We start from the raw sequence: 23,817 nt of genomic DNA, 5'->3' as shown, positions 1-23,817 counted from the left end.
TTTCAAGAATCAGTATATATTTTCCAACCTGGAGATTCCGTAGATAGAATTAAGAAAAGTCTGTGCGAGAGGAGTGTTTGAGATCTAATGCACAGTGTGGTGACTGTAGTTAATGTAGTGTATGTTTCAAAATTGCTAAGAGAGTAAACTTCAAATGTTCTCACCACAAAAAATATGTGAGGTGATAGATATGTCAATCAGCTTGATTTAATCATCTCACAATATGTGTATGTATATATATATATATATAATCATCACTTTGTACCTCTTAAATATATACAATTATTATGTGTCAATTAAATTTTTTTGTAAAGGAAGCTTTTCAGCCCAAAGGGAAATGACACTACTGTGTATGGAAATTTAGATCCAACACGTGTGTGAACTGCATCAAAATCATTAAATATCTGGTAAAAGCCAGAAACAATTTTTCCCCTTTCCACTGAATTTCTCTATAAGCCATTTACGTGTTTAAAAACAAACAATAACAACACAAAACAAAGGAAAGAAGTATCCGTAAACATGAGCCCCTTTCATGGGGCAACTTGGGCTATGAAATACGGCGTGTATGGGTAGAATTGCGTAATATCAGCCCAAAGGAAACCCTCGTGGGACACGTTTCCGTGGCCGTTCCTAGCAGAGAGGACTGCACGACGAAAGGACACCCCGGCTCCTGGCCAGTGTGGGGGCCGCGCACCGGCTCTGCGGGCATCTGCGCCCTCCGCATCCGCAGCTCTCTGACCCTGTTAGGAAACTCTCCATCCTAAACACGGGCTAACGCCTCAGTCACAAGTGAAACCGGAAGGGATCACGTGTTGCTCATTCGATGTCAGAGTGAGAGAAAAAAAACTTTTCCCCAGATCCTGGTCATTTGAAAAGAAATATTGTCCTCCAAGACAAGTCTTTACTTGAGATCTGAAGCACAAAGCGTATTTATCTCGTTCCAGGCTAACCTTGCCAAGGAGACTGGAATTTAAATAAGGCTATTCTGGGGCCTGTTAATCTCGGAGGTGGCGCAGCCGTGACAGCCGGGGTCGCCGAACACGCGGCTCGCGGGACGCAGGACCTGGTCCGCGCAGGGCTGCGCGTTTCGCCGCCGCTTTTCCCTGGGTCCCTCTGCCTGGTGGGCGACTGTGGGGGTGCCGAGGGGAGGCTGGCAGGGTCACTGTCGGCCACGCGCAGGGACCCTCCGTCCAGCCTCCGAGAAAAGATGGAGGCTCCCAGGTGGGAACCGGCCTTGTGCTCCTGCGCGGAGACCTACACACCCTCCCCCACCCCCTCCGCACCCTCCCCCAAGACCCCCCCCCCCCCGGGGGCCGCTCCGGCGCCCCCCCACCCACCGCCCTCTGTGCGCTCGCCTGGCCACTCCCGACTTACAGCCAATCGCAACGCTCTTCCCTGCATCGTGTGACCTCCGGCCACTGCCCTATTTTCTCTTCCCCCTTCGCAACCCAGGAACGATCTACACGGCCCCTCTCCCCTTCGTTCATCCCTCTACTGGTTCTGCTCAACCCTTCTCCATCACCCGGGAAGACACCTGGACCTTCCCCTCCTCCTCTCCAACCGGAGAGTCATGTGTGTACACAGCAGTGCCTCTCGGGCCTCACCGCCGGGATTTCCCATGGGCACTCAGCCTCATCCTGTCCAGAAGCCGGCTGGTCACCCACTGTCACCACCAGCCCAGCACAGACCTTCTTCTCTTCCTCTTTTATTCCGAGCCTTGGTAAACAAAACCATCGTACTCCCAGGAGACACCAAAGCCTTTCTCAGCTCGTCCAGGCCCCTGGCACGTCCACGGGCCAGTTGGTTTTGCCTTTCTGGCTTCTCTCCCTCCCTGAGGTGATGGCCCTCTGCAGTGAAACCTTTTCGGTCCCCTGTAGACGACCCCAGGGCTTCAGGGGTGGGGTGGGGAGGGGGAGGACTGGGCTCAGGCTCCTCTTTCCCATCCTCTCCAAACTCGGATTTGCAAATTTAACCTTTCTTATGTTATTTCAACGGCCTCTTATTGCCTAAGAATAAACCACAAATATTTAATTTGGCACAAAAGGATCTCACAGTCTTATCCTCACCTATATCGCAGCTCGGTGTTTAAAAGCATGGACTCTATCACTCACGGGCTGTGTGACCTGGGGCAAGGGTCTCAACCCCTCTCTGTGCTTCAGCTTGCTCCCTTGAAAACTGGGGATAATTATAACACTATCGCTGCCGTGGGGCGCCGGGAACATCAGATGTGTTAATATGCACAAAGGTTTTAGAACAGCGCCTGGCACACAGCAAGTGTTGCGTGTATTTGTTAGTTTTGTGGGTTGCCTGACGTCACGATGGTCCTCCCCTGCACACAAATAAGCAAACACGCTACCCTCCAGCCTCAGCTAACGGCAGACTGTTCCCAGACACACCGTGGTGGCTAGTTCATGCCCCTGAAACTTTAGTCTCCCTCCGTCTTTTGACCTTCTAAACTCCCACTTATCTTCCAGGCCTCCGGTCAATACCACTTCAGCTGGGAAGCCTTCCTGAACACCCTGAGACTTGCGCCCACTGAGACCCCATTGCGCCCAAATGAACTTCCATCTTAGCACACATCACTGCAATTAATGACTTTTAAAAGTCTGAGAGTGGCCATTTTTGAGCATGTGTCACATGCCAGGTTCTATTTTAAATGCTAACATGCACTCGCTTATTTAAGCCCCACAGCAAACCTGTGACCTGTTTTAATAATTGGTTTACGTGTCCGTCATTCCTCCCAGCTTGTGAGGTCGTTATGGGCAAGAATCTATGTCTGGATCATCTTTGAACTTCCAGCACCTAGCAAGGTGCCTGGTGCGTAACGAGCACATAGTTAGATTAATATCCGTCAACTGAGCCAATCAGAAATGGGCTGCACTCAGAGAAAGATGGGAACACGCACAAATTAGTGACATAGAAGGACATCCAGAGTAAGGATCCACCGTAGTTGGATCTGAAATCCATCAGTGCAATAAACAAAGACTGCTGTAACTGCCTCCCCCGTTATTAAATCATTATTACTGTGTGAACGTTTTCTATGGTGCTGAGGGGTTAACGTGCTCTCATTTGATTCTGTACCGTCATATAATTTTAGGTCTTTCCAAGGACATAATAATGCAATTCATGATGACATTTTATTTCATGCTCTTGCTTCAAGGGTCATATACAAAGTTCTGAGAAGTGTTGCATGGTCCTTAACTCCCAGCTTACCTACCTTTGACGAAGGGTGAAGAGACTCTCAGCCTGACCACTGTTCTTCCTGCTGAACACCATATGGAAATTTGCCACAAATCGTAGAGAAATAGTCAGGAGTTAATGTTATAGTTTCTATGGCAATGGTCAAAGATCATAAATACAAGTATTTATTGCTCAATTATTGCAAAGAAATATGCTTTTCTAAATCAGAACTATATAAAAAAATTCAAAGATAAGTATTTCAGTTTAGTTAACTTTTCTTTCCACCCCTTCAGCACATAGTAAGTTCTGTTTGATTAGCCAGCAGAGAATGGTTAAGGTCAAAACTGTCTAATGTGCTTATTAAAATATCTCCGGGTGTCCTTGAAGCTGATCTTAGCAGGGGGAGAGGAACATCCGGCCATGTGAGCACCCACACAGATGCCAGTGGGAATGGATGTGCCCAGCACACACAAACATGAAGACCCAGAGTACCTCCTGGAGCTCCCAGTTTGGCTTGATCCATTCCAATAATCTGTAGATAGCATATGCACAGGATTTAGGATCACTTTTTGATTTCTTGAAGCATTGAATGTGATGGGAAGTGTAACCTCTCCTGGGTTGTGTTTTCTAAGGAACTACCATTGCTGGAATGAAGCATGGATGACAAGGCCTGACCTTCCTGTTGGATTTGGAGGCTGGCAAGCTGTGGACAGCACCCCCCAGGAAAACAGTGACGGTAAAACGGCATCCTTCCTCTGGGGAACTGCTTCTTCACCACTGATCTTATTTCACTTTTATGCTTGCATTTGATGTGTGGGAACCACACCCATTGGCAACCAACATCTGAAATGTGCTTTCTGGGCACATGTACAACTCCCTGCAAATCAGGTTTAATTTCATTTCAATAGTCAGCTCAACCCTGATTATTTTACAACTTTTAGGAAAATAATATAAAATTTAACACATATAATTCATTTACTATTGCTTTGATAAGCAGTTTTGAAGACAGAAAAAAATATCTGTAAGCATTTTTACTAGGCTATAAAATAAAGTCCAGCCCACCCTGTTACACTGTGCTAAGCTCTAAGGCAGTAGAGAAAATAGAGAACTCAAAAAATAATTATAGATCATCCTTTAGATTGTTGTTTTTTTCCAGAACCTGATTTCCTTTTATGTTATGTGATTTCTTCCAAGGCTTATGGATGTGGGTATTTGTCTTCTAACTTGCCAACTATGCTAAGCACTGGCAGCTCTGACCTCCCCCAGATTTTTGTAAAATCACATTATGAGCCTTCACCTCTCTTTAATATGATAATATAAAAACATCAGTGGACTGGGGACATTATGTTTATTCCCTCAGGTGTTGATATGAGATTTTGATGTACACACGGAGGCATAGATGCATCAACATTCAGTGCATATTCATAATAGAACTATATTATCGTACTGGGTTTTAAAGAAGAAAGTTCAACACTTTCTGATGCTGTGGATAGATAATATATCACGAGGAGACTTCAGAGGTGACTAAGGGTGGCTAATCTCTTATTAGCTATGGATAGGTGGTTAAAATTTAACGAATTTTAAAAGAGTAACATAGGCCTGCTGACTTCCTGAATGCACCTTGGACATTGGCCCATGTGTGTGGTTAATGTCCAAATTCTCCAGTTAAACCTGACATATGTCCAAAAACAAAAGAGAAAAATCAAAACAAACAACAGCAGCAACACAACCACCAAGGGTACATCAACATTTCCAACATTTCAGACACCAGCTGAAAAGGAATAAATATTGTGTCAGCCAACCTCATGGCACAAACACGCGGGCATGTGTTTGCAGTGGCAGAGCAGGTCCAGGAATAGCGTTGCTCCATATTCTTTCCAAGGCTTCGAATTTTGGTTTGAGAAGGCATTGCCAACAAAACCGTCTTGATTCCACACGTTGGTCATCTGCCCTCTCAAGCCGTAAAGTGTATGGGCTAAATCAGTGATGACATTGGGAATGCTGGTCTCTGTGGAGCCACCCTCAGTGCCATGAACCGTGCAGCATCTGGACAGAATTGGAGATGACATACTCACTCCACTCCTCCTCTGTGTGGTACAGGCATGTATCGGTGTGGCCCCGCCTCTGTGCAAGCCATCAAGCACGGCCACGTCTGCTTCCAGTTCGATGCGCCCTTTGTTTTTGCAGAGGTAAGTGAAGAGCTGGAGGGAAGTGTTCCCTCCCCAACCTCTCGACTCATGAAAGAGTAAGGTAGAGGTTATTAATTCCAGGTGTCCCTGGTATGTGGTGTATGCTTTGTGTTTACAAAGTTAACTGGCATCATTCCAACCTCCAGGTTCTTAATGCTAAATGCAATTCTTACTTAACGTTTTTCTTTCCTTGATGTTTCGAGATTTTTTTCCCTAAAACAAATGCTTTACTAACTTAGCTTAGTTCTTTGCACCTAAGAAGTAGATATCAACTGCTCCAGAGAAATTAAGTGGCTAACAGGATCACTCAACTAAATAGTGGTGGAGATGGTCCAGGAATTGAAATTTCAGAGAGTGCAGCTTCCCTCTGAGACTAGCCCAGCAATCTGTGTAGAACAAAGTCCACACACTTTCCCCATCTGTGGTCTTAGACTGGGCCATGCAATCCACATCCCGCCATTCCAAGCCATCACCCGTGGCCGGGGGAGATGGAGGGGAGTTGAGTTGCTAAGCAGGGAGGGGAGTGCAGGGGTCTGCTCCGATTGGGGAGTGCAGCCTACCTAATGGTTTGATGGGGACACTTGGGTGAAAGGCCTGAAATTCTGGAAGAATCAGGTGGGGGCCAGGAGCAGAGGCGGCTGTTAAAGGATGCTCCAAGGAGAGCCCTGAATATCAAATTAACAGTAAAAAGAGTCGGGTAAAGGAGAAGGCTGGGAGGCTGCCGGGAGGGGTGGGGTATGTGCAAGGCTGAGAGACAGGACTTCCCCAGAGCACATGAATACACTGAAATAGTGTCTCTCACTGTGTCTACCATTTGATGCTCTCGGCAACCCTTTCAAATGTGTATTATAATTCTACCCATTTTCCAGAAAAGAAAATTGAGACAAAAGTGGCTCAGTAACCTTTTCACAATCATCTAGCTAATAAATAGTGGTGCTAAGATTTGAAGCCAAGCAGACACCTGAGCTCACACTAGTAACCACTACACTCTACTACTCTACAAGGAATAAATAGTTATTACTATTAATAATACGTATCAGGCACCGAGCTGGGGGAATTCAGAGGCTCGTGTCCTTAAGAAACATAATTCTAGATGTGAGGTGACAGGACATAAACACACCAAAAGTGAAATAATGACAGTATAAGTAATGCGTGGAACTAATTGTCAGACGAGCAGTGTAGGTGACACACGGCCTGCATTTACGCATACAGATTCAGTAATTGAGAAACAGGGCCAGGAACGGAAGTAGGACAGCAAAAACCACAAGACACTGTCCGGGAAGGGAGGGCAACCTGAGAACAGGCAACGATGATGCCCGTGTGAGTATCGCCACGGTAAACAGGGGCAGAGAGCTGTGGGGCCCCGTGGAACAGAGGGGTGATTAAGTGAAGGAGGTTAGAAAGAAGCCAGAGGAAGGAAGGAGCTGTAGGCAGAGGGGCTGACTCGAGCATCCGAAAGCTATGTGTGGGCGACTGAGAGCTGTGCAGACGCACTGGAATCCCAGGGGTGCAGCTGGGGTGTAAGAAGGTGAAGGCTGAAGGAACTCACCATGGGGGACCCCATGCTCCGAGAATTCACCCCTGTCCCATAAGCGAGGGAGAGTTGTCGCTGGGGAGGGGTGCTGGCAGCCTCATGCAGGGGGGATTGGAAGGGATTGTCATGAAGGTGGCAAGAGCTGCTAGAGGGCCGGGTCATCACTCCATCCTGGAAACGGAAAGACCCTGAACTAGACAAACAGCAACAGCAGGGGAAGGAGGAGGCAGGACTGAGAATACTTAGGGAGTAAAATAAGTGTCACTCTTCCGAGAGCTATGAAATCGGAAATCTGAAATACACAAAAGGAACTGTGTTCCTCTCATCCGTACCTGTTGTGGCAGTTTGTAGATGCCTTGGGAGACCAGGCTTACTGGACTTGGAATTTTATCCCCTTGATTTCACTTTGGGATTTGAAGATTTAGACAAACCTCCCCAGCTGCTGTCTGGTAATTTATGATGCTCTGAGAACCTCTTAAGGGGAAATCACTCTAAAATCCACAAAGCCTGTGTTCATCTTTTTATTATACTGTATTGCTGCAAAGAAGAGAGGAAGGGCCTCCCTGCACAAGCAAACTGCCTAATAGCTATTAATGTGAATGCTTTTTGCTATTATTAAATATAGATCGGGGTGTTGTGAATGTCACCAGGATTTGCAGGTTATAATTACTCCTTTCTCACCCACTGCAGAGGCGTGTCTGACAGAGAGTACAATTTGTTGCCTTGGCACGGGCTGAGCTCCAGGGCTGAGCCATTTGTAAAAGACATTTGAGCTGATGAGAAGCGTATGAGGAGTCTCTCCTCAAGGGGTCCCAAAGTAGGACCCCATGGGGGGCATCAAAGGAAACTTTATTGGGAGCCTACATGACTCAGGTTTGCGACTGCGGCACCCTCCGCTTTCCCGCCTCCTGCATCAGTGAGTCTCCCGTCACCCAGGTACCTGCGGGAGTTCGCCTGTCTCCCCTCTCAGCATGCTGACCTTCCGGGTCATTTCTTGCTCATTTCCGGACCAGATCGAGCATCAGGTTCAATGACTGTTTTTCAGTTTTCCTAGGGCCTTGGTCTCCTTGAGTGAAAACAGTACCTAGCAGGAGAGGGGTGTCCCTGCAAGGCACCCAACCTCTGCGCCTTCTCCTCTCCTACCCCGTTCTGGAGGTTTGTCTTCCACATTCCTGGACTTCTGCAGGGCTTGAAGCTGTTTCTCAGCCCCTCCCTGCTCAGGCCTCACCGCGGTGCTGGCTGCTTCAGTTCTGAAAGCCCATCTGTCTTCTCTCTCCCCAACTCATGGCGGCCTAAGGCTTCCAAAGGGGTGAGAGGAGAGCAGAGCAGCTCTACATGTCTGGCATCATCTTCTGGGTTCCGCGTTCACCAAGCACTTGGGGTTCTCAGCAGAGAATTCTCCTCGTCTTAGTGACACGGTGGTTCTCTTTTGTCTTAATTCTTCTAATTGGCTCTGTGGTCCCTTCGCCCTCCTCCACCGCAGACTTACACACATGCACATGCACAGTACCACACACACACATGCACATGCACAGTACCACACGCACACACATGCATGCACACGTGTGTACTCATACACGCGCACACTCCTGCCTTCCCTCCCTAACACTGAGGTGATTTTCATGGCAGCAATGACTGCCCCCACCCCAGGGCCACGTTAACCGTCCCATTGCTCCAGAGGCTAAGCCCTCCTCAGCTCCGGGCCAGCTGTCTCTGTGGACAGCCTGTGCAGAGGCCTCTCTGTGCGTTCTTCCTTCCCAATTCAAACTTGTTTATTTTGCTGCCACTTAGTAGGTGCAGCCCAGTTTTTGGCATCTCGTAATTGAATCAAAAATAATTCAACCATTCATTCAAATAGCATACTAAATGTTGGAATTATGTTGGCTTCTCTTCTTAAGCCTGCTCATGCATCTTGCTAGAAATAACTTTCAGAAAATATCATGGATCTAACAGCTTGCACAATCACCATTGCTGCCCTCTGAGCTCTGCACACTGAGCTCCATGAAATCACCTCCTGACTCGCCTCTCTACTTCCTCTCTCACCCCTTTTCTGTGTATTCCCACAAATCAGCCAGAATTATCCTTTAAATTGTAAACAGAAACATCACACCCCTGCCCCAAACCTTCCAGTGGAACCATCACCCTTACAATAAAATTGAACATACATTTTTACGAGATTCAGTGAGACCCGCCCCCGGCTTCCCTTCTACTTCGTGCCTTGCTCATTTCCCTCCAGCCATACTGACCTTCTTACTCTTCTGGAAGCATCCAAGCATGCTCTTGTTTCAGAGCTTTTATACATACTGCTCCTCTTGCTGAGAAGGTGCCCCTCACTGCTCTCTCTTCCTGTGGTGGAAAAGCATTTGCACACCCCGTTCCCTCTCCACAGTCAGCCCTCTGTCCACTCACCTCTTCAAAGAGACCTTCATTCACTCCTCCACCACTTAAAGTATCACTATCTATCCTGTTGCTTCCTCCTACCCTGCCTTAGTGTCTGTTATTTCTCTCCTTTCTGAAATATAAGCTCCATTAAGGTGGGGTCTGGTGCCAGGAAGACCTGCTGGCCAGGCAGGCATTCTCTGCCTCCACATGCCCTCAGAGAAGCAGCATTTTCTTGGCAGACCATGCAGATGAGATTATCTCCACTTGGGAACAAATCTAAACAAATGCTGTCCAGGATCCTAAAAGCAACAGTGAGTCTCCATCCCCAGTGGTGATGAGCACAGCTTCTGCCAGCCGTGGATATGTGTCCACATTCTAAGGGCACAAGTAGAAGTTTGCAGAGAGCATTCCTGCAGCCTGCTGCCCACCGCAGCTTTCCTGAGCCCCCAGGGCCTGGAACAATGGCAGAGGTTGCCTAAGAAGTGCCTGTGTCTGAGAAGCAAGGGTGTGGCATTTCAAAGAAAGCACTGGATTTCATGTATGGATGCCCAGGTTTGGCATAATTATAGCCCCTTCAAGTGTATGGGTAGGACTAGATAGATGATCATTAAGATTTCATCCCACTCAAAAGAAGGAAAAGAGATTAGTCTTAAACTTAGGACTTTCACAAGTAGTATCCATCTACCTACCTGCCCTGCAAGGCAGGTAGGCTCAGAGAGATTCAGTAACTTATCCAAAGTCGCACAGCCTAAGTCCAATATTCCTTACAGTACACCCTGCACTTAATGACTGTTCTGCTGTAGAGTCCATTGGTCTTGGTGGGGCCGGACACTGATACATTAAAGTCGCTCAGTGATTGTCCTGTGTATCCAGGATAAGGAACCATTACACCAGTGGCTGAAACTGAAAATAATACTTTCCCTCCATGCCCGACCCCCGATCTACATATATAAAAGTCAACTCATACATATGTCTCTCTTCTCCTCTCCACAAGGGCCGTGCTGTTGGGCTGGCCTGAGATTTTAGCCACAAAGATTTCTTTAGCCATACTCAAGAGGAGACCAGATTTAGCCACTGTCATATTTAGCTATTTAGTCTCCCATAAGCTGTTGTAAGGGTTGTTGTTAAAAGGATATTTATCACCCACGTTGCTATAATGTGTAAGTGGGGAGTTAGCTGTGTGTGCCTGCATGGCTTCCTCCACAGGGAATGCCGAAATTCTCAGGCAGTTCATTTAAAGTTTCCTTAACTTTTTTCCCAAAGTGACGCATTTTCCTTCGGTATCTGCTCTGTCCTCTCCTGTCCTCATTCCTGATTGCACATTCCAGCCTTTCACACCATGTGGCTACACAACCGAGTTCCAAGTCTCTGCTGAGGAGCAAATCCACCATTATTACCCCAGAAATTTGAGCCTGAGCATGGAAGTATCTCCCCACCTCAGGTGGTGCTCACGGTCCTGCATGTGATGCGGGAGAGGCAGTGTGCTGCCAGGGTCAAGGCAACAGCTACTGACCCCCCTGGGGCTTGCCCTTCTTCTCCACAAGCTCCCAGCCACGTGACCACAAACACTTTGCTTCCCCCTTGCGAGACTTGGTGCCCTCGCCTGTCATACAGCTATAATAATGCATATTAATACTTTGCAGGCTTGTTGTTGTGAGGTTGAAATTAAACCCTTTATAATATGTCCAGAAACATTGTGGGTATTCAATGAATGCTGGCCATCTCCTCCTTGGTAGAAATCAGATTTCATATACACTCAGAACATTTTGTGAGAAAGGAGAGAAAAGTTGCCCTCTTTGACCTCAATTTTAAAAGATAGGGATATATCACCGCATTTCCCCAGTACCTAATAATAATGGTTACATTTTTGCTCCATTTTGAAATTTACAAGTCTCATTCACATAGATCTTATATCACTTTGACCTAAAATGTTCCTGTGAAATTAGCAGAGCACGTGCAGTCATTTTCATTTTATAGAATCAGGAACTGAAGTTCAGAGAGGTTAACATGACTTTCTACAAGTACACACCGAAGATCAGAGCCCAAGTTTCTTGCAGCTAATCCAGAGCCTCTGTCGAATACATTCGTGCAGTCGCACCTGCCAGTCCCTCTGCCTACCCCACCCTGCCCTTCCTCAGTTTCTCAGTTCGCTAACCCCTCTGCATCGCTCAGGTTTCAACTTGGCTCTTACTTCCTAGCTCCCCCGCAACTGCCCTGTGAGCTCCCAGAGTATCTCAGACTTACGCTCTAAAGGTTCTTACTGTACCGTATCCCAGGGGCTCTCAGGCCTGGGCGTCCAGTGGAATTGTCTGAGACCCTTTGAAAACCATAGTAGATTTAGGGTCTCACCCAAGACCTCCTTAATCAAGCATCTATTTTTCAAAAGTTCTGTGAGCGATTGAGCTGCACAGCGACACCGTCACTAGAGCGTAAACCTGGGACTGTGAACAATATCTGGCAATGTTATTAAATAATATGTTATTATCAGTAACATTTATTGAGTGTTTATACCAGGCACTATGATAACTAATTTTTTTCAATTAATTCTGCCAATCGTCCTATGAGGAAGGAGCTATTATTACCGTATTTAAAGAGGGGAGCACTGAGGCTTGGTGAGGAGCTTGGAAACATTTAATCAATACATCAGTGACTGTCAGCAGTGCAATTCATGTTTCCTACCTGCTTCCATGCTAGTAAATGGAACCCCCAAGAAAGTGATTGTAAAAAATACAACAAACAACTCTGGGGAAATCAGCTTTCAGGCACAGATTAGACATCGTCTTTTGAAAACAGAACGATAAAGCAGAACCCTGGCGGAGCTCGGGACCCACCAGCATGGCCCCCAGATGCTATTTCCAAGTGCCATAGATTGCACATTTTAGTTGCTGAACCACCAGAAAATTGCCTGAACTCCTCCTGAATAGTCCAATGTTGTTTTTCAATTCAGATGATTTTGGCTGCAAGTAACAGAATTAATATGACTGAAACAGTTGGGGGGTTATTTTTCTCATATTAGGAATCCTGAAGTAGGTTGGTCCCAAGGTTGGCATAGCCGTTTAACGGCATCATCAAGCCCCCAAACGCCTCTCGTCCTTCTCCTCTGCCATCTTCTGATGTTGGCAGGGCTTCCCTTCACTGTCCCAGGATGGCTACGGCAGCTTCAAGAGACACTTCACTTTCTGTGAAAACATCTGAAAGCAGGAAAGGAAGGGCAAACTGTCCCATGTGCCTCTCTCCTTTTGTAAAGGAGAAAGATCTTTCCCAGAAGCATCTGGCAGACTTCCTCTCTTCCTAGAAGTGGGTCCTATAGCCACTGCTGTCTTAAAAGAAGTCACAGTTGGCAGGGCGCGGTGGCTCACGCCTGTAATCCTAGCCCTCTGGGAGGCCGAGGCGGGTGGATCGCTCGAGGTCAGGAGTTTGAGACCAGCCTGAGCGAGACCCTGTTTCTACTAAAAATAGAAATAAATATTATCTGGACAACTAAAAATATATATAGAAAAAAAAATTAGCAGGGCATGGTGGCGCATGCCTGTAGTCCCAGCTACTCGGGAGGCTGAGGCAGTAGGATCGCTTAAGCCCAGGAGTTTGAGGTTGCTGTGAGCTAGGCTGATGCCACGGCGCTCACTCTAGCCCAGGCAACAAAGTGAGACTCTGTCTCAAAAAAAAAAAAAAAAAAAAAGAAGTCACAGAAAGCAGGTGATAGGCATGGTGGTGTCAGCTGTCCCTTAGGAGGTAGAATTTACCAGGAAGACAAAGGGGAGAAAGAAACGGTTGCTGCTTAGACAACCGATTGCCCCAGTCTCAAAAATTCTTCATTTAAAATAGTGATGATGAATCTAAACTGGATTCCCCTACAGAACATGCGAAAAACCAGCTTAGCCCTGTGTATCCAATGCCGCCAGAGAAAGGAGCGTGTCAACTCCAGGGATCTCTGGATGACTATACTACAGAGAGGTAGAGATTTTAGTGACAAGGACATTTGATGATGGCTGACGCTGTCCTCTCCTGTTTCCAGGTCAACAGTGACCTTGTCTACATCACAGCTAAGAAAGACGGCACTCGAGTGGTGGAAACTGTGGATGCCACCCACATTGGGAAATTAATTGTGACCAAAGAAATCGGAGGAGATGGCATGAAGGATATTACTGATACTTACAAATTCCAAGAAGGTAATTTACTACAACCAAATGAAGATTTATTTGCTCGAGTCCACTTAGTGCTTATTCACTGTCACTCTGAGATGTGTTCCAGAGAATGCGCTGGTGTTTGTCTGCAGCATTTGGTAGCAAGAGCGTAAGTATAAACGCTCATGAGTGAAAGGTACATCACACACTCGATTTTTCTTGTAGTTTCGTGTTTGCTCTGAGCAGAATTCCCCTTCATGTGGCTTGTGAAATGACTTGGTTTAAAGTCAGATCTATTTTAACAGAGTATAGAATATGTTCTTGCCCACAAGAACCTTAATTTTAAATAATCCTATTAGAAAACACTGTATAACTGATGTAATTTTAGTTCAATAATAGAAATTGAAATAACTACTTCACATGTGTTTAGTACTTTACAAATTATTTTCATATACATTGTCCCATTGAATTATCACAGAAGCCCTACAAAGGTAGATAATACAATATAAATAGGACAGTACAGTCTCCATAATTCAGGCCAATTACGTAAAAGGCCAATTTCAATTAAAAAACAAAATTATGGTGGGGGTTGTTAATTTTTGTTATGTAGAATATTTCAAATGATACTGTAGAGTTCACTTCTATCTCAGTCAATACCATGTGTCTGCAGTTGGTTTGGTGATGGGGGTCTCAGTTCCTGTCCTGGGTCAAGAGGTAGGATTATTATGCAGAGGGGGCTTTGGGAACCAGAAGAGTGACATTCAGTCCCACCAAGAGATTCAGAAAAAGCAGAGCCCAGGAAGAGAAGTGAGAGACCTGAGTTCAGGAAAGCTGGGCAGAGGTTTCCAGGCAGGGGGCACATGAACAGAGGTAGGAGGTGTGTTTGGGGTCCTGCAGTCCTTACTAATGCATCAAGCTCAGAACACCCAGTGGCTGGAGACAAAGCTGCCCAAGGTCAGTGGCAGCCAGGAGCTGGAGGACCTTGGCTGTCTTGATGGGGAACACAGAATATATTTTGCAAATGCTTCACTGCCAGAGGTTCTTAAGAGCAGCATTTATTTTAGTGAATGGATAAAAATGACAAGTAATTACCATATACCTAAATATTCATTGGTATTCCTGAAGTGCTAAGGAGTGCAGAATTTGTTTTAAATCTTTTAGACAGTTTCCCTGCTCTTGTTTACAAAAGCAATTTGCACTATAAAGAAAAAGCCTGCTGAATTGAGAACTCTTGTGCATAGTCTCAGAAATGGCAGATTTTTGTCATCTGAACTAGTGAATTTTTACTGTATTTCTGAAATGGTTCATTCTCCTCTCCTGTTGGTTTTCTTCCATTGCACTACATATATGCAAAGATTTTTTTTTTCTTTTTGACTTTTTCCTAAAAGGGAAGTTAAAAATAATACAAGCACCATCGAACAAAACTAACAAGCAATGCCCGCTTACTATAGAGTTACAAGCTAAAAGGCTAGAAAGGGAAAAAGCAGGGTTCGTAGAAAAAGTTAGCTGCAACATTCACTCATTTATACATTTGTCCACTCAACAGCTTGTCCCTACCACCTGCCACATCCAGTGCTGGGCAGGGTTGGAGGCACCACAGCCCTGCCTTCCCACCCAGCCGGAGGGAAAAGCAGACGTCCCCCGCCCTCCCTGCTAGGTGCAAGCTGCTCTGACACAGGTGCCGCAGGGCGCACGAAGAGCTGGAAACCCACACTCTGCTGGCAGGGAGAACCCCGAGGCGGGAGTTAGTGATGGGCTAACTCAGCCCAAAGGGTAGACGAGGATTGGCAGATGAAGCTGGGGAAAGAATTCCCCAAGAAAAGGTAGCAAGGCAGGGACTGTGGTGTGAACTGTCCTACTTTGGAAGAAGCCCTGACCAGACAGTGCAGAGAACAAAAGGCGAGCCGGCAGGCAGCAGGAGCAGCAGCAGGAGAGCCGTCCACGCGCCCAGACAGCTCGCGGAAACCGCAGAGCAGAGCACGGCTGCCACTAGCTGTCGGTGTGGAGGGGACAGTGAAGGCCATTTCAGGAACAGGACAGGATCAGAGACCACAAGAGGAAAGACCAAAAACCAGTCCACGAAAGAGGAGTTGGGGGCTGGGCCAGGCGTGGACTCTAGATTAAAACAAATAAAACGCATCAACCCTACATGAGGAAGACAGCTGGGGTCCAGGCAAGAAGGTGGGACATGGGGAGAGGAACAGCGGGGTCTGGTCCAGCCGGAAGAACCCCTAAGTCCGCACGGATGGCTGCAAGAGACGACTCATCCTGCCTCTGGGCTGGAGTGTGATCCCATGTGGATGATAATTAGTCCCTTAATCCAGGGTGGCATACACATTTCAAATCCTAACTTTGGAAATGACCGAGTGGAGTGCTATTGTGAAGCCGCTAAGACAGCGCCCCAACGCGCTGGGAGACAGTGACTGACAATTGTCGTCTGCCAGCGGCTCGCGGTGCGGGCTGGCCGCCTCCGTGGCCGTGCGTTTACCATCCCGATCCTCGCGGTTCAGTCGCTCCTGTAATTTCTCTGACCCACAGGTGCTGGCTGGACACTGAAATACGGAGCTGAGTAAAATCATAGGGGAAAATTATGGCTAGATTTAGGAATTAATTATTTTAATGAATTAGATCATGGAAAGATCATTTTTTCACTTTCAACTTACTAAAGCTTAATATTAACTTTATAACTTTTTTCCAAAATGTACAATTAAGAAACTATAAAACTTTGAAAACTAGAATCCTGAGAACTCTCTCCGGGCACCGTATCCCCCCTGAGGACGGTGTCCTGACCTCATTCCCTCTTTGTCCCGTCAGTTACCTCCTCGGTCACCGGCATTTCCGCCTCTCCTCCATTTCCTCCCTCCAGGGAGCCTTCAGCCAGGCTCAAGGGTCTCCTGTGTTTAAAAGCAAATTTACAACAGTCTTTTTCAACACTACACTCCCTACCGGACACGCCCCAGCCTACCTGCCTTCCCGCCTCCCGCAAGGGCCGCCTGGACTTGTGACCTGCCACACTCCCTCCTGCCCCCCATTCCTGCCGCCCGCGGGGCCCGAAGCTGTGCTCCAGGTTACCAACACTGTGGAATAAAGGTTTCGCAGACCTCGTCTTAAGTGACCTTCCTACACTTCCCGGTGCTGTTGTTCACGCCCCTTTCTTGAATCTTGTCTTCTCTGTGTTTCCACAGCGCAGCTCTCTCCTGGTTCCCCCACACCCACCTGACCCTCTTCCCCTCTGTCTGCAACTATAACTTCCCTCTGAATGTCACCTCGTTCTAGGCCCCAGTCCTTCCCACCTGCTTTATGGCCCTCCCACATAGCTGGTCTTAACGTTCACATGTATGGCGATCACCCCAAGTCTGTGTCTCTGCCCAGACTTTCTCTAAATGTCCCACTTCCCAAATGCCACCTTCTCTCACTCCCCTTCCCATCTCAGCTCTATTTCTCCTGTGCTCCCCTGCTGAAGAGAACCACCATCCACCCAAATTTAGCAAATTAGGAGGGAGCCAGCAGCAAATCCTCTAGATGTCCCCTCAAATGCATCCCTTCCCCTCCAGCTCCATGATCACTGTCCAAAAAGTAAACAGTATCTGGTGTGTAAAACGCTTACTCTAGTGCCTGACACACAGCACATGTGCAGTGAGGTTAGTCCCACTACAGCTAGTAGTTTGTTATTGCTGCCGTTCTCTTCCTGTTAGCTTAGGCTGTGATTATTTTTCTCCTGGAAAAATACCTGCTCTAGCTTCCCCATCCCACCTTCCCTCCTCATCCTCCCCTCCTCTCAGTCTCACCCCTGCCTTGCTGCCAAAGTGATGCCATCGCCAATGCAAGCCCAGCCGGTCCCAGCACTGCTTCCCAGCCGGCACTCTCTCCCTGCCCCCAGGGAACTCCCTTCCTAGCTCACAAAGCCTCTTCTTAGCTGGCCTTTCCCACCCCCCTGCTGCACCTCCTGGCTGTGCCCCACAGGTATCTGCCCAGCAGCCAGCTAAGCCACTGGCAGTTCCTCCAGCAAGCCAGGCTCTCACCTGCCTCCCTGGCTTTGCCCTGGCTGTGTAGGAAAAAACCCTTCCAAGAAGCCTCCCTGCCACCCTCGTGTTCCCGTGCACCTCGGGTCAACCTCTGTCCCAGCATCTGTGATGAACACATCTGTGCTGCGACCGTTCTTCACCTGTTCCTTCGGTCCCTGTGAGGGAGAGGCCATGCTTCTCATCTGTGCCAAGCGCGGTGCCTAGAACGTTATAGGGGCTCCAACAGCATGAAATGACCAAACGAATGGTCACTGAGGTGACACTTTCACAGCAGGCTTAATTTAACATAAAATGTCCTAATCTGGACTATTTAGTACCTATTATAAAGATGAAAGTTTTGCCTCTGGCCGAAAGCAAAGTCTTCTCCAAATGTCGATCCTTCGGCTCTTCTGTGGCAGGTCAGGCCCCAGAACCTGGGGACACAGACAGAAATGGACAAGTCAGACCGCGTCCCTGTTCTCATGGAGCTTGCATTCCAGCAGAGGAGATAATGTCACACAGTGATCTGTGCTGTGACAAGGAAGGGGAATGAAAACCAGGCATGTGTGAGTGAGAGATGAGAGGGTAGGGTTTAGGGACACATTATACAGGGTAAGGGGGGAGGACTGAGGAGGTGGCAGTGGACCTAAGGCCAAAACAGTAAGAAGAGGCTTCGTCCACATAAAAGGGCTCTCTTATTGTAACCTAGGTAACGCGAAGATGTAAAATGTTTTTTTGACCTTGTGCGTGGAGATTCCCACAGAGGCATCTCAGAAAATAAAATCAGGCTTTGGATAAGTCTCTCATAGCACTAAAATTTCGCCCACGGCCCTGAATGATGTCAGACACCAGAGCACAGAGCGTGACTGTAGGAAACAGGAATCACTGTGCCCGGCTCTGGGAAAACCCTGCAGTTCTTTCCTCTTCTCTGGGCCTGCACTTCCTACAACAGCCCAACCTGCCTATGCCTGGCTGCACCAGAGGGACCCTCGGGAGGGACACTCCAGGTGCCTGCACTGTCACGTGCTACACAGTTGCTCACAGCTCGCTGCAAGCCTCCCTCTCCCCTGCCCTTGCCTGGGCCAGCTTGGCTCCTCTCCCCGAAGGCGGCCCCTCTCCAATCAGGTTCCTGCTGCTCGGATTTGCCTCCTACATTGTGCCTAAATGCACATTTGGCCCCTGTCCAGGGTGATAATCGATGGTGCTTTCTCTCGCAGGGACCTACCTGCCAGATGATTCCTGCTGAGATGTTCCACTGCACCGTCCTCACCCTGCCTCTCCTTTGCTTGTGTTGCCTCCTCCTGTGGGTCTGTGAACACCCACTCCAGCCACGGCTGGTCCTGGGCCAGCTGTTTCTGGCACTTCCTTGCAGTGCTGACGATCAGGGGAATCGTTAATACACGCACACTCACACACACACACACACACACTCACACACTCACACACACACACACACACACTCACACACACACACTCACACACACACACTCACTCACACACACACTCATGTTTGTATGCAACACCTGCTGGCATTTTCTCTGTCTTTGCAGAGTAACTTCCTCTTATTATGCGCCTACCACCTCTAATCCACTTAACGCCCCTAGGATGCAGGCATGGTGATTTTCCAAGCAAGGAAACTGATGGTGTTAACAGTGCCTACCTTGTAGAGCTGTTATGAGGATTAAATGAGATAATTCACAAAAGCACTTATCCCAAAGCTCGGCTCACAGTTAGCGCTCAGTGGTAGTTATTGTGATTAATTGGCCTCTTAATCACCACTGCATTTCATTATTAACTAGGTAAACTAGAAGGCAATATCTTAAAATTAACATAATTATGAAAGCCAGAATTCATATTTTAATGTGATTTTTTTCTGCTAGCCTTTCTCACGACCAGCTTTTACAAGCCAATGAATTTGCCTTCATGTTTTCATGTCTGTCCTCCACAATGTGCAAAGATAAACCCAAAGCTATTTAAGATGGAAAACAGAATGGCCACCATCCCTCTCCACCTCCACCAGCCCTGTCCCCAAGGCCACGCACTTTCTCCGAAGCTCTGCCGTCCCTGCTTGTCAGCGGAGGCACCAGCTCTCCCTGAGGCCTGACACGTGTCTGTGTTTCCTGCTTCCTCATCTACACGAAGCTCTCTTTTGCCTCTTCCAGAGCTCATCCCTCCTCCTCCTCCCCACACCTTCATCTCCATCACAACCACCTCGGAAACCCTACACGAGACATTTTCCTCAAAAGCACACACGTCAGATGGCGTTAGAACTTGGGTGCACTGCCACCAGCCAATAGCTATCCCTCAAACAACTATATTCAACACCAGATGAGTTTGGGAGGCCTTACATTAAAGCAAAGCAAGTAGGTCTCCTTGCTGTAGGGCTTCATCTCAGAACCTCTGACAGGCTAATGGAGCTGGAGGACATGCAGGAGACCCTAGACAGCTCAGTGCTCCTCCGGGCGTCTCACCGGAGAGCCCTGGGACAGGGAAGGCCTGTTAATGTCTTGCCAGAACCCAATGTCCTGAGGCAGCTCGTGGTTTGCAATCTCTGCATGAGGTGGGGAGGGAGGCGGGGGAAGGCAGGGCCAGAGCCCTCCAGAGTCAACTCAGCAAAGAGCAAGTGGACAGGCCCAAGTGGAAGGCAGGTGGGGAAGACAGTCTTGTTGGGGATCCATAAATTAGGAGAACTTACACTGCAGGAGGCAGAATGGCAAGACCCAATAATTTCCACAATCGATCCCTAGAGGTCCCCAAGTCCTTGCCACTAGGCCAGGACTCAAGAAGGGAAGCAAACGCACACCACAGTTTGAGAAGAGTTGGATTTTGCCAATTTTACCTTCTGACCCTGAAATAGTGGCACTGGAGAAACAGCTGTTAGCACACCCCCTTGCTAGATAGGCCCTGGCACTGCCACCTGCAGACTCGGCCACCCAGGCAGGTCACCAACTCTGGGAATCTGAATTTACAGAGTTTGTAACAGAGGAATAATGGTGGCATCTGCCCCCCAGGGAGGTCATGAGGCTATGGAGACACGCTGGTGAGCACGGTACTCAACGTGTCTATTAATGTGACTTTCTCTTGGTGGATTGCAATTCTTTTGCCCTGTCATTATCTCTGGATCTCTCCTAGGTCAAGAAGAAGAGAGATTGGCCCTAGAAACCGCCCTGATGTACGGAGCCAAAAAGCCTCTGAACACAGAAGGCGTCGTCAAACCAAGGTCCAACGTAGACATGGACTTTGAAGTAGAAAATGCCGTGCTGGGGAAAGACTTGAAGCTCACCATCACCTTCCGGAACAACAGCCCCAGCCGTTACACCATCTCAGCCTATCTCTCAGGCAGCATCACCTTCTACACCGGGGTCGTGAAGGAAGAATTCAGGAAGGAGACATTCGAAGTGACGCTGGAGCCCTTGTCCTGTAAGCTAACCAGGGCGTGTTCTCTCCAGGACTTGCTACCTGGCTCCCTGTCTCGCTAGGACAGCTTTCTGTACAAGTTAACCTTATCTCCTGGGGCTCAGGAGCGTGACCGTCTGTTCTAGACTAGCCTCAACTTTCATCTTGACATCTGATGCATAGAAGTAAATGCTGAAATTTTCAAAGCCTAGAGCCCCATGGGTCCTGGGAAATAGATGGAACTTAACTTTCTGCCACTCAAGGTGTGGTCTAGGGACCAGGGGCATCAGCATCTCCCAGGAGCTTATCAGAAATGCAGGATCTCAGACCTCACCCCAGACCTCCCGAATCAAAATCCGAATTTTGACAAGATCCTGAGGGGACTGGAGTGACAGGGAAGTTTTTAAAGCACACGTCTAAATGACCCGTGTCAGAAGATGTGCCCTCAGGTGGTGCCTCTCTCCCAATTTAGGGAAGCCTTTTGGGGGCTGCCCAGAAGGAGTGGTGTGTTTGTCTTACCATCTAGAAAGCAGGGCGATCTAAGCCTGCGTGCAGACTGTTTGTTAGAAATGTCCTGATAGGCAGGGAGAGAACCCACCTCTGGGGACTTGCCCTCCAGGAGCCTGAGGATGGCTTTGTTCTCTCTGCCGTCTCTCAAGGGGCCTCCTTCTCATCCTTGTGCACACGTCTTCCAAGCGTTTTCATCACTATAAAAATGCAGAATATTTTAAGCAGGTTGGGATCTGCATGCCACAGCTTACGTTGGGGATTACAATTTTGGCCAGTCTCATTTCCTGGGGTGCTAGTATTTGGTGGGCACAATAGTTGGTCACGTGACTGGCAAAAATGCGTCAACTGGAAGAAGCTGGTCTCCAGGCAGGGAGTGTCAAGTTTGAGAGAGCAGATTGCAAGGACCTGAATACTTCAGGGCACCGATTCCCATTGACCTGACGTGTGGCACTAAAAAAAAGAAGAAAAGGAAAAAAAGGGTATTCAAATAATTTTTACAAAGCAGAGGCGAGCAAAACTAATATGCCTCCCTGGGATGACCAAACCACATGTCTCAACTGTTCTCAAGCTCTGTGTCTCTGGTGGCTGTCACAGCCCACAGTACCCTGGCTGAAGCTTTAGAGAAATATTTTTAGAAAAATGGGAAACTATTCCTAAAAATTCTAATTCCAAGAAACCTACTCAAACCAAAAGGAAGTAAATCTTCCTAGCTTCAGTGACATAGCTAATAATTAACAAATCACTGCGGTATTTTCTTTGGAAACTAGAAGATTTGACACTTTTCCTCTTCCTAGAGATAGGAAAGGGAGTCCCCACAGAAAAGGAGAGTCAGTGTAAAGGACTGAAGAGGACAACAGTAACCGTGATTGCTTGGAACGGGCAGCCACATGTGATTTCTGAGAGTCTGAGTCTTGCAGTCAGACAACTCTGTATGTAAGGGACAGCTGTGTCACTTACCACTGTTTCCCTGGACAAGTTACTCAAGCTCTGAGCTCTCTCTCCTCACCTTTAAATGAGAACAACCCACCCACACCAAAGGATTGGTCTCCCCAAACCTTTATTTAGTGCTTGGAAGTCCAGGTTCTGTTTCGTGCTGGAGACGTAGCAATGTCCTCCCCTTATGGAGTTTCTGGTCTTGTGGGGGAGCCAGACAGTAAGGAACCAAACAAGTGAATATATAGTATGGTTATATGGATAATATCAAATGTGAAGCAGATACAGGGGGCAGGGAGTGCTGGTGGCACTGGGGTAGTTGGGCAGTCAGCTCTCTGTTAAATGTCTCTAATAGGGTGACATTTAACAGAGACCTGACAGAAGGGCACAAGTAATCATTCCAGCCAGAAGAAACAGTATGTGCAAAGGCCCTGGGGCCAGACCATGTCTAACGTATTCAGTGAGCAGTGTGGAGCTAGAATTGGAAGCAAAGGTGGCAAGGGGCAAAGTGGTGGGTGCAGATCATATAAAGAATTGTAGGCCCTCATAAGGACTTTGGCCTTGATGTTAAGTAAGCTGAGGAGTCATTATAGGGTTTTGAGCAGGAGTATGGCATGATCTAACTTAAGTTTTGGAAGATCGTTCCAGCTGCTGTGTTGAGAAGAGACTAAAGGGGAGATAGGCCTGAAGCTTAAAGACCAGTTAGGATGCTTTTGCAATCATTCAGCTGAGAGGTGGTGGTGGTAGTGAGGGGAGTAGTGAGAACTGGTCCGATCTGGGTGTGTTCTGAAGGTAGAACCCGCCTGAGTGGCTTATGGATTGGCTATGTGTTATGAGAGAAAAAGGGTGTGGAGAAAACCAAATGAGATAATATATATGACATGCTTTGCACATGGTAGGCTTTCAATAAATGGTAACTTCCAACATGTTTACACTGGGGGAAACTGAAGCTAGGAAGATGAGTCAATGTGTCCAAGGCCACACGCAGCAATTAGAAGCCCAGCAGGTAATAGAACTGAAGTCCCATTCAGGAAATGACAATGAGCCGGTTCAGGACAAACTTGGCCTCAGGTGGGCCAGTTACCTTCCCTGTGTCCTCATCACCTGCAGTCCAGCCCAGATCTATAGATGGGAACTGAACACCGGCCTTTTCCCATTCCACAAGAGCTTTGCCTCTCAATCTCCTTCCTCTTCTCTCTCCACTCCAATTAAAGAATGAGCTTGTGTGAGAGGTGGGCTAGAACGGAATGCTCATCATCACATCAGTCACTGATCTAGGGACAGCTGACCAAACCTACGCCTGAGTCAGTAGGAACACGCTCCCACCCACTTGGCCAAACCTAGGGCTTGTCCTGAATAACTCGAAGGAAACCAGAGACTCTTTGTTCCTTTGCCCTGCAGGTAGGTGGCATTAACTGCATGCAGTAAATTATATATTGCAATCTAGAAGAAATCGCAGAATATTGCAAAAAGCCACATAATTCTAGACCTCGATCAAGCATTCTTCGATGCCTCTATTACAGAGACAGTTCTCTAAGCAAAATGGGAAGCGAACTTTCCAGATT

General features: G+C 47.7%; 1 protein-coding gene across 2 annotated transcripts in view; it reads left to right on the top strand.

The window, feature by feature from the left end:
* The window catches only part of F13A1 (coagulation factor XIII A chain), a 155,736-nt gene that overhangs the window by 105,239 nt on the left and 26,680 nt on the right, over positions 1 to 23,817 (top strand). For both annotated transcript variants that reach the window (XM_045551634.1, XM_045551635.1), the window contains 4 exons: positions 3,813 to 3,916; positions 5,281 to 5,369; positions 13,301 to 13,454; positions 20,546 to 20,833. In XM_045551634.1, the coding sequence (XP_045407590.1) occupies positions 3,813 to 3,916; positions 5,281 to 5,369; positions 13,301 to 13,454; positions 20,546 to 20,833 (635 nt within the window). The remainder of the gene's footprint in view (positions 1 to 3,812; positions 3,917 to 5,280; positions 5,370 to 13,300; positions 13,455 to 20,545; positions 20,834 to 23,817) is intronic.

The sequence above is a fragment of the Lemur catta genome, chromosome 5 (genome assembly GCF_020740605.2).
Source record: "Lemur catta isolate mLemCat1 chromosome 5, mLemCat1.pri, whole genome shotgun sequence".
NCBI classification, from domain to species: Eukaryota; Metazoa; Chordata; class Mammalia; order Primates; family Lemuridae; genus Lemur; species Lemur catta.
The sequence above is the reverse complement of the archived record's forward strand: the minus strand, read 5'-3'. Positions and strand labels throughout refer to the sequence as shown.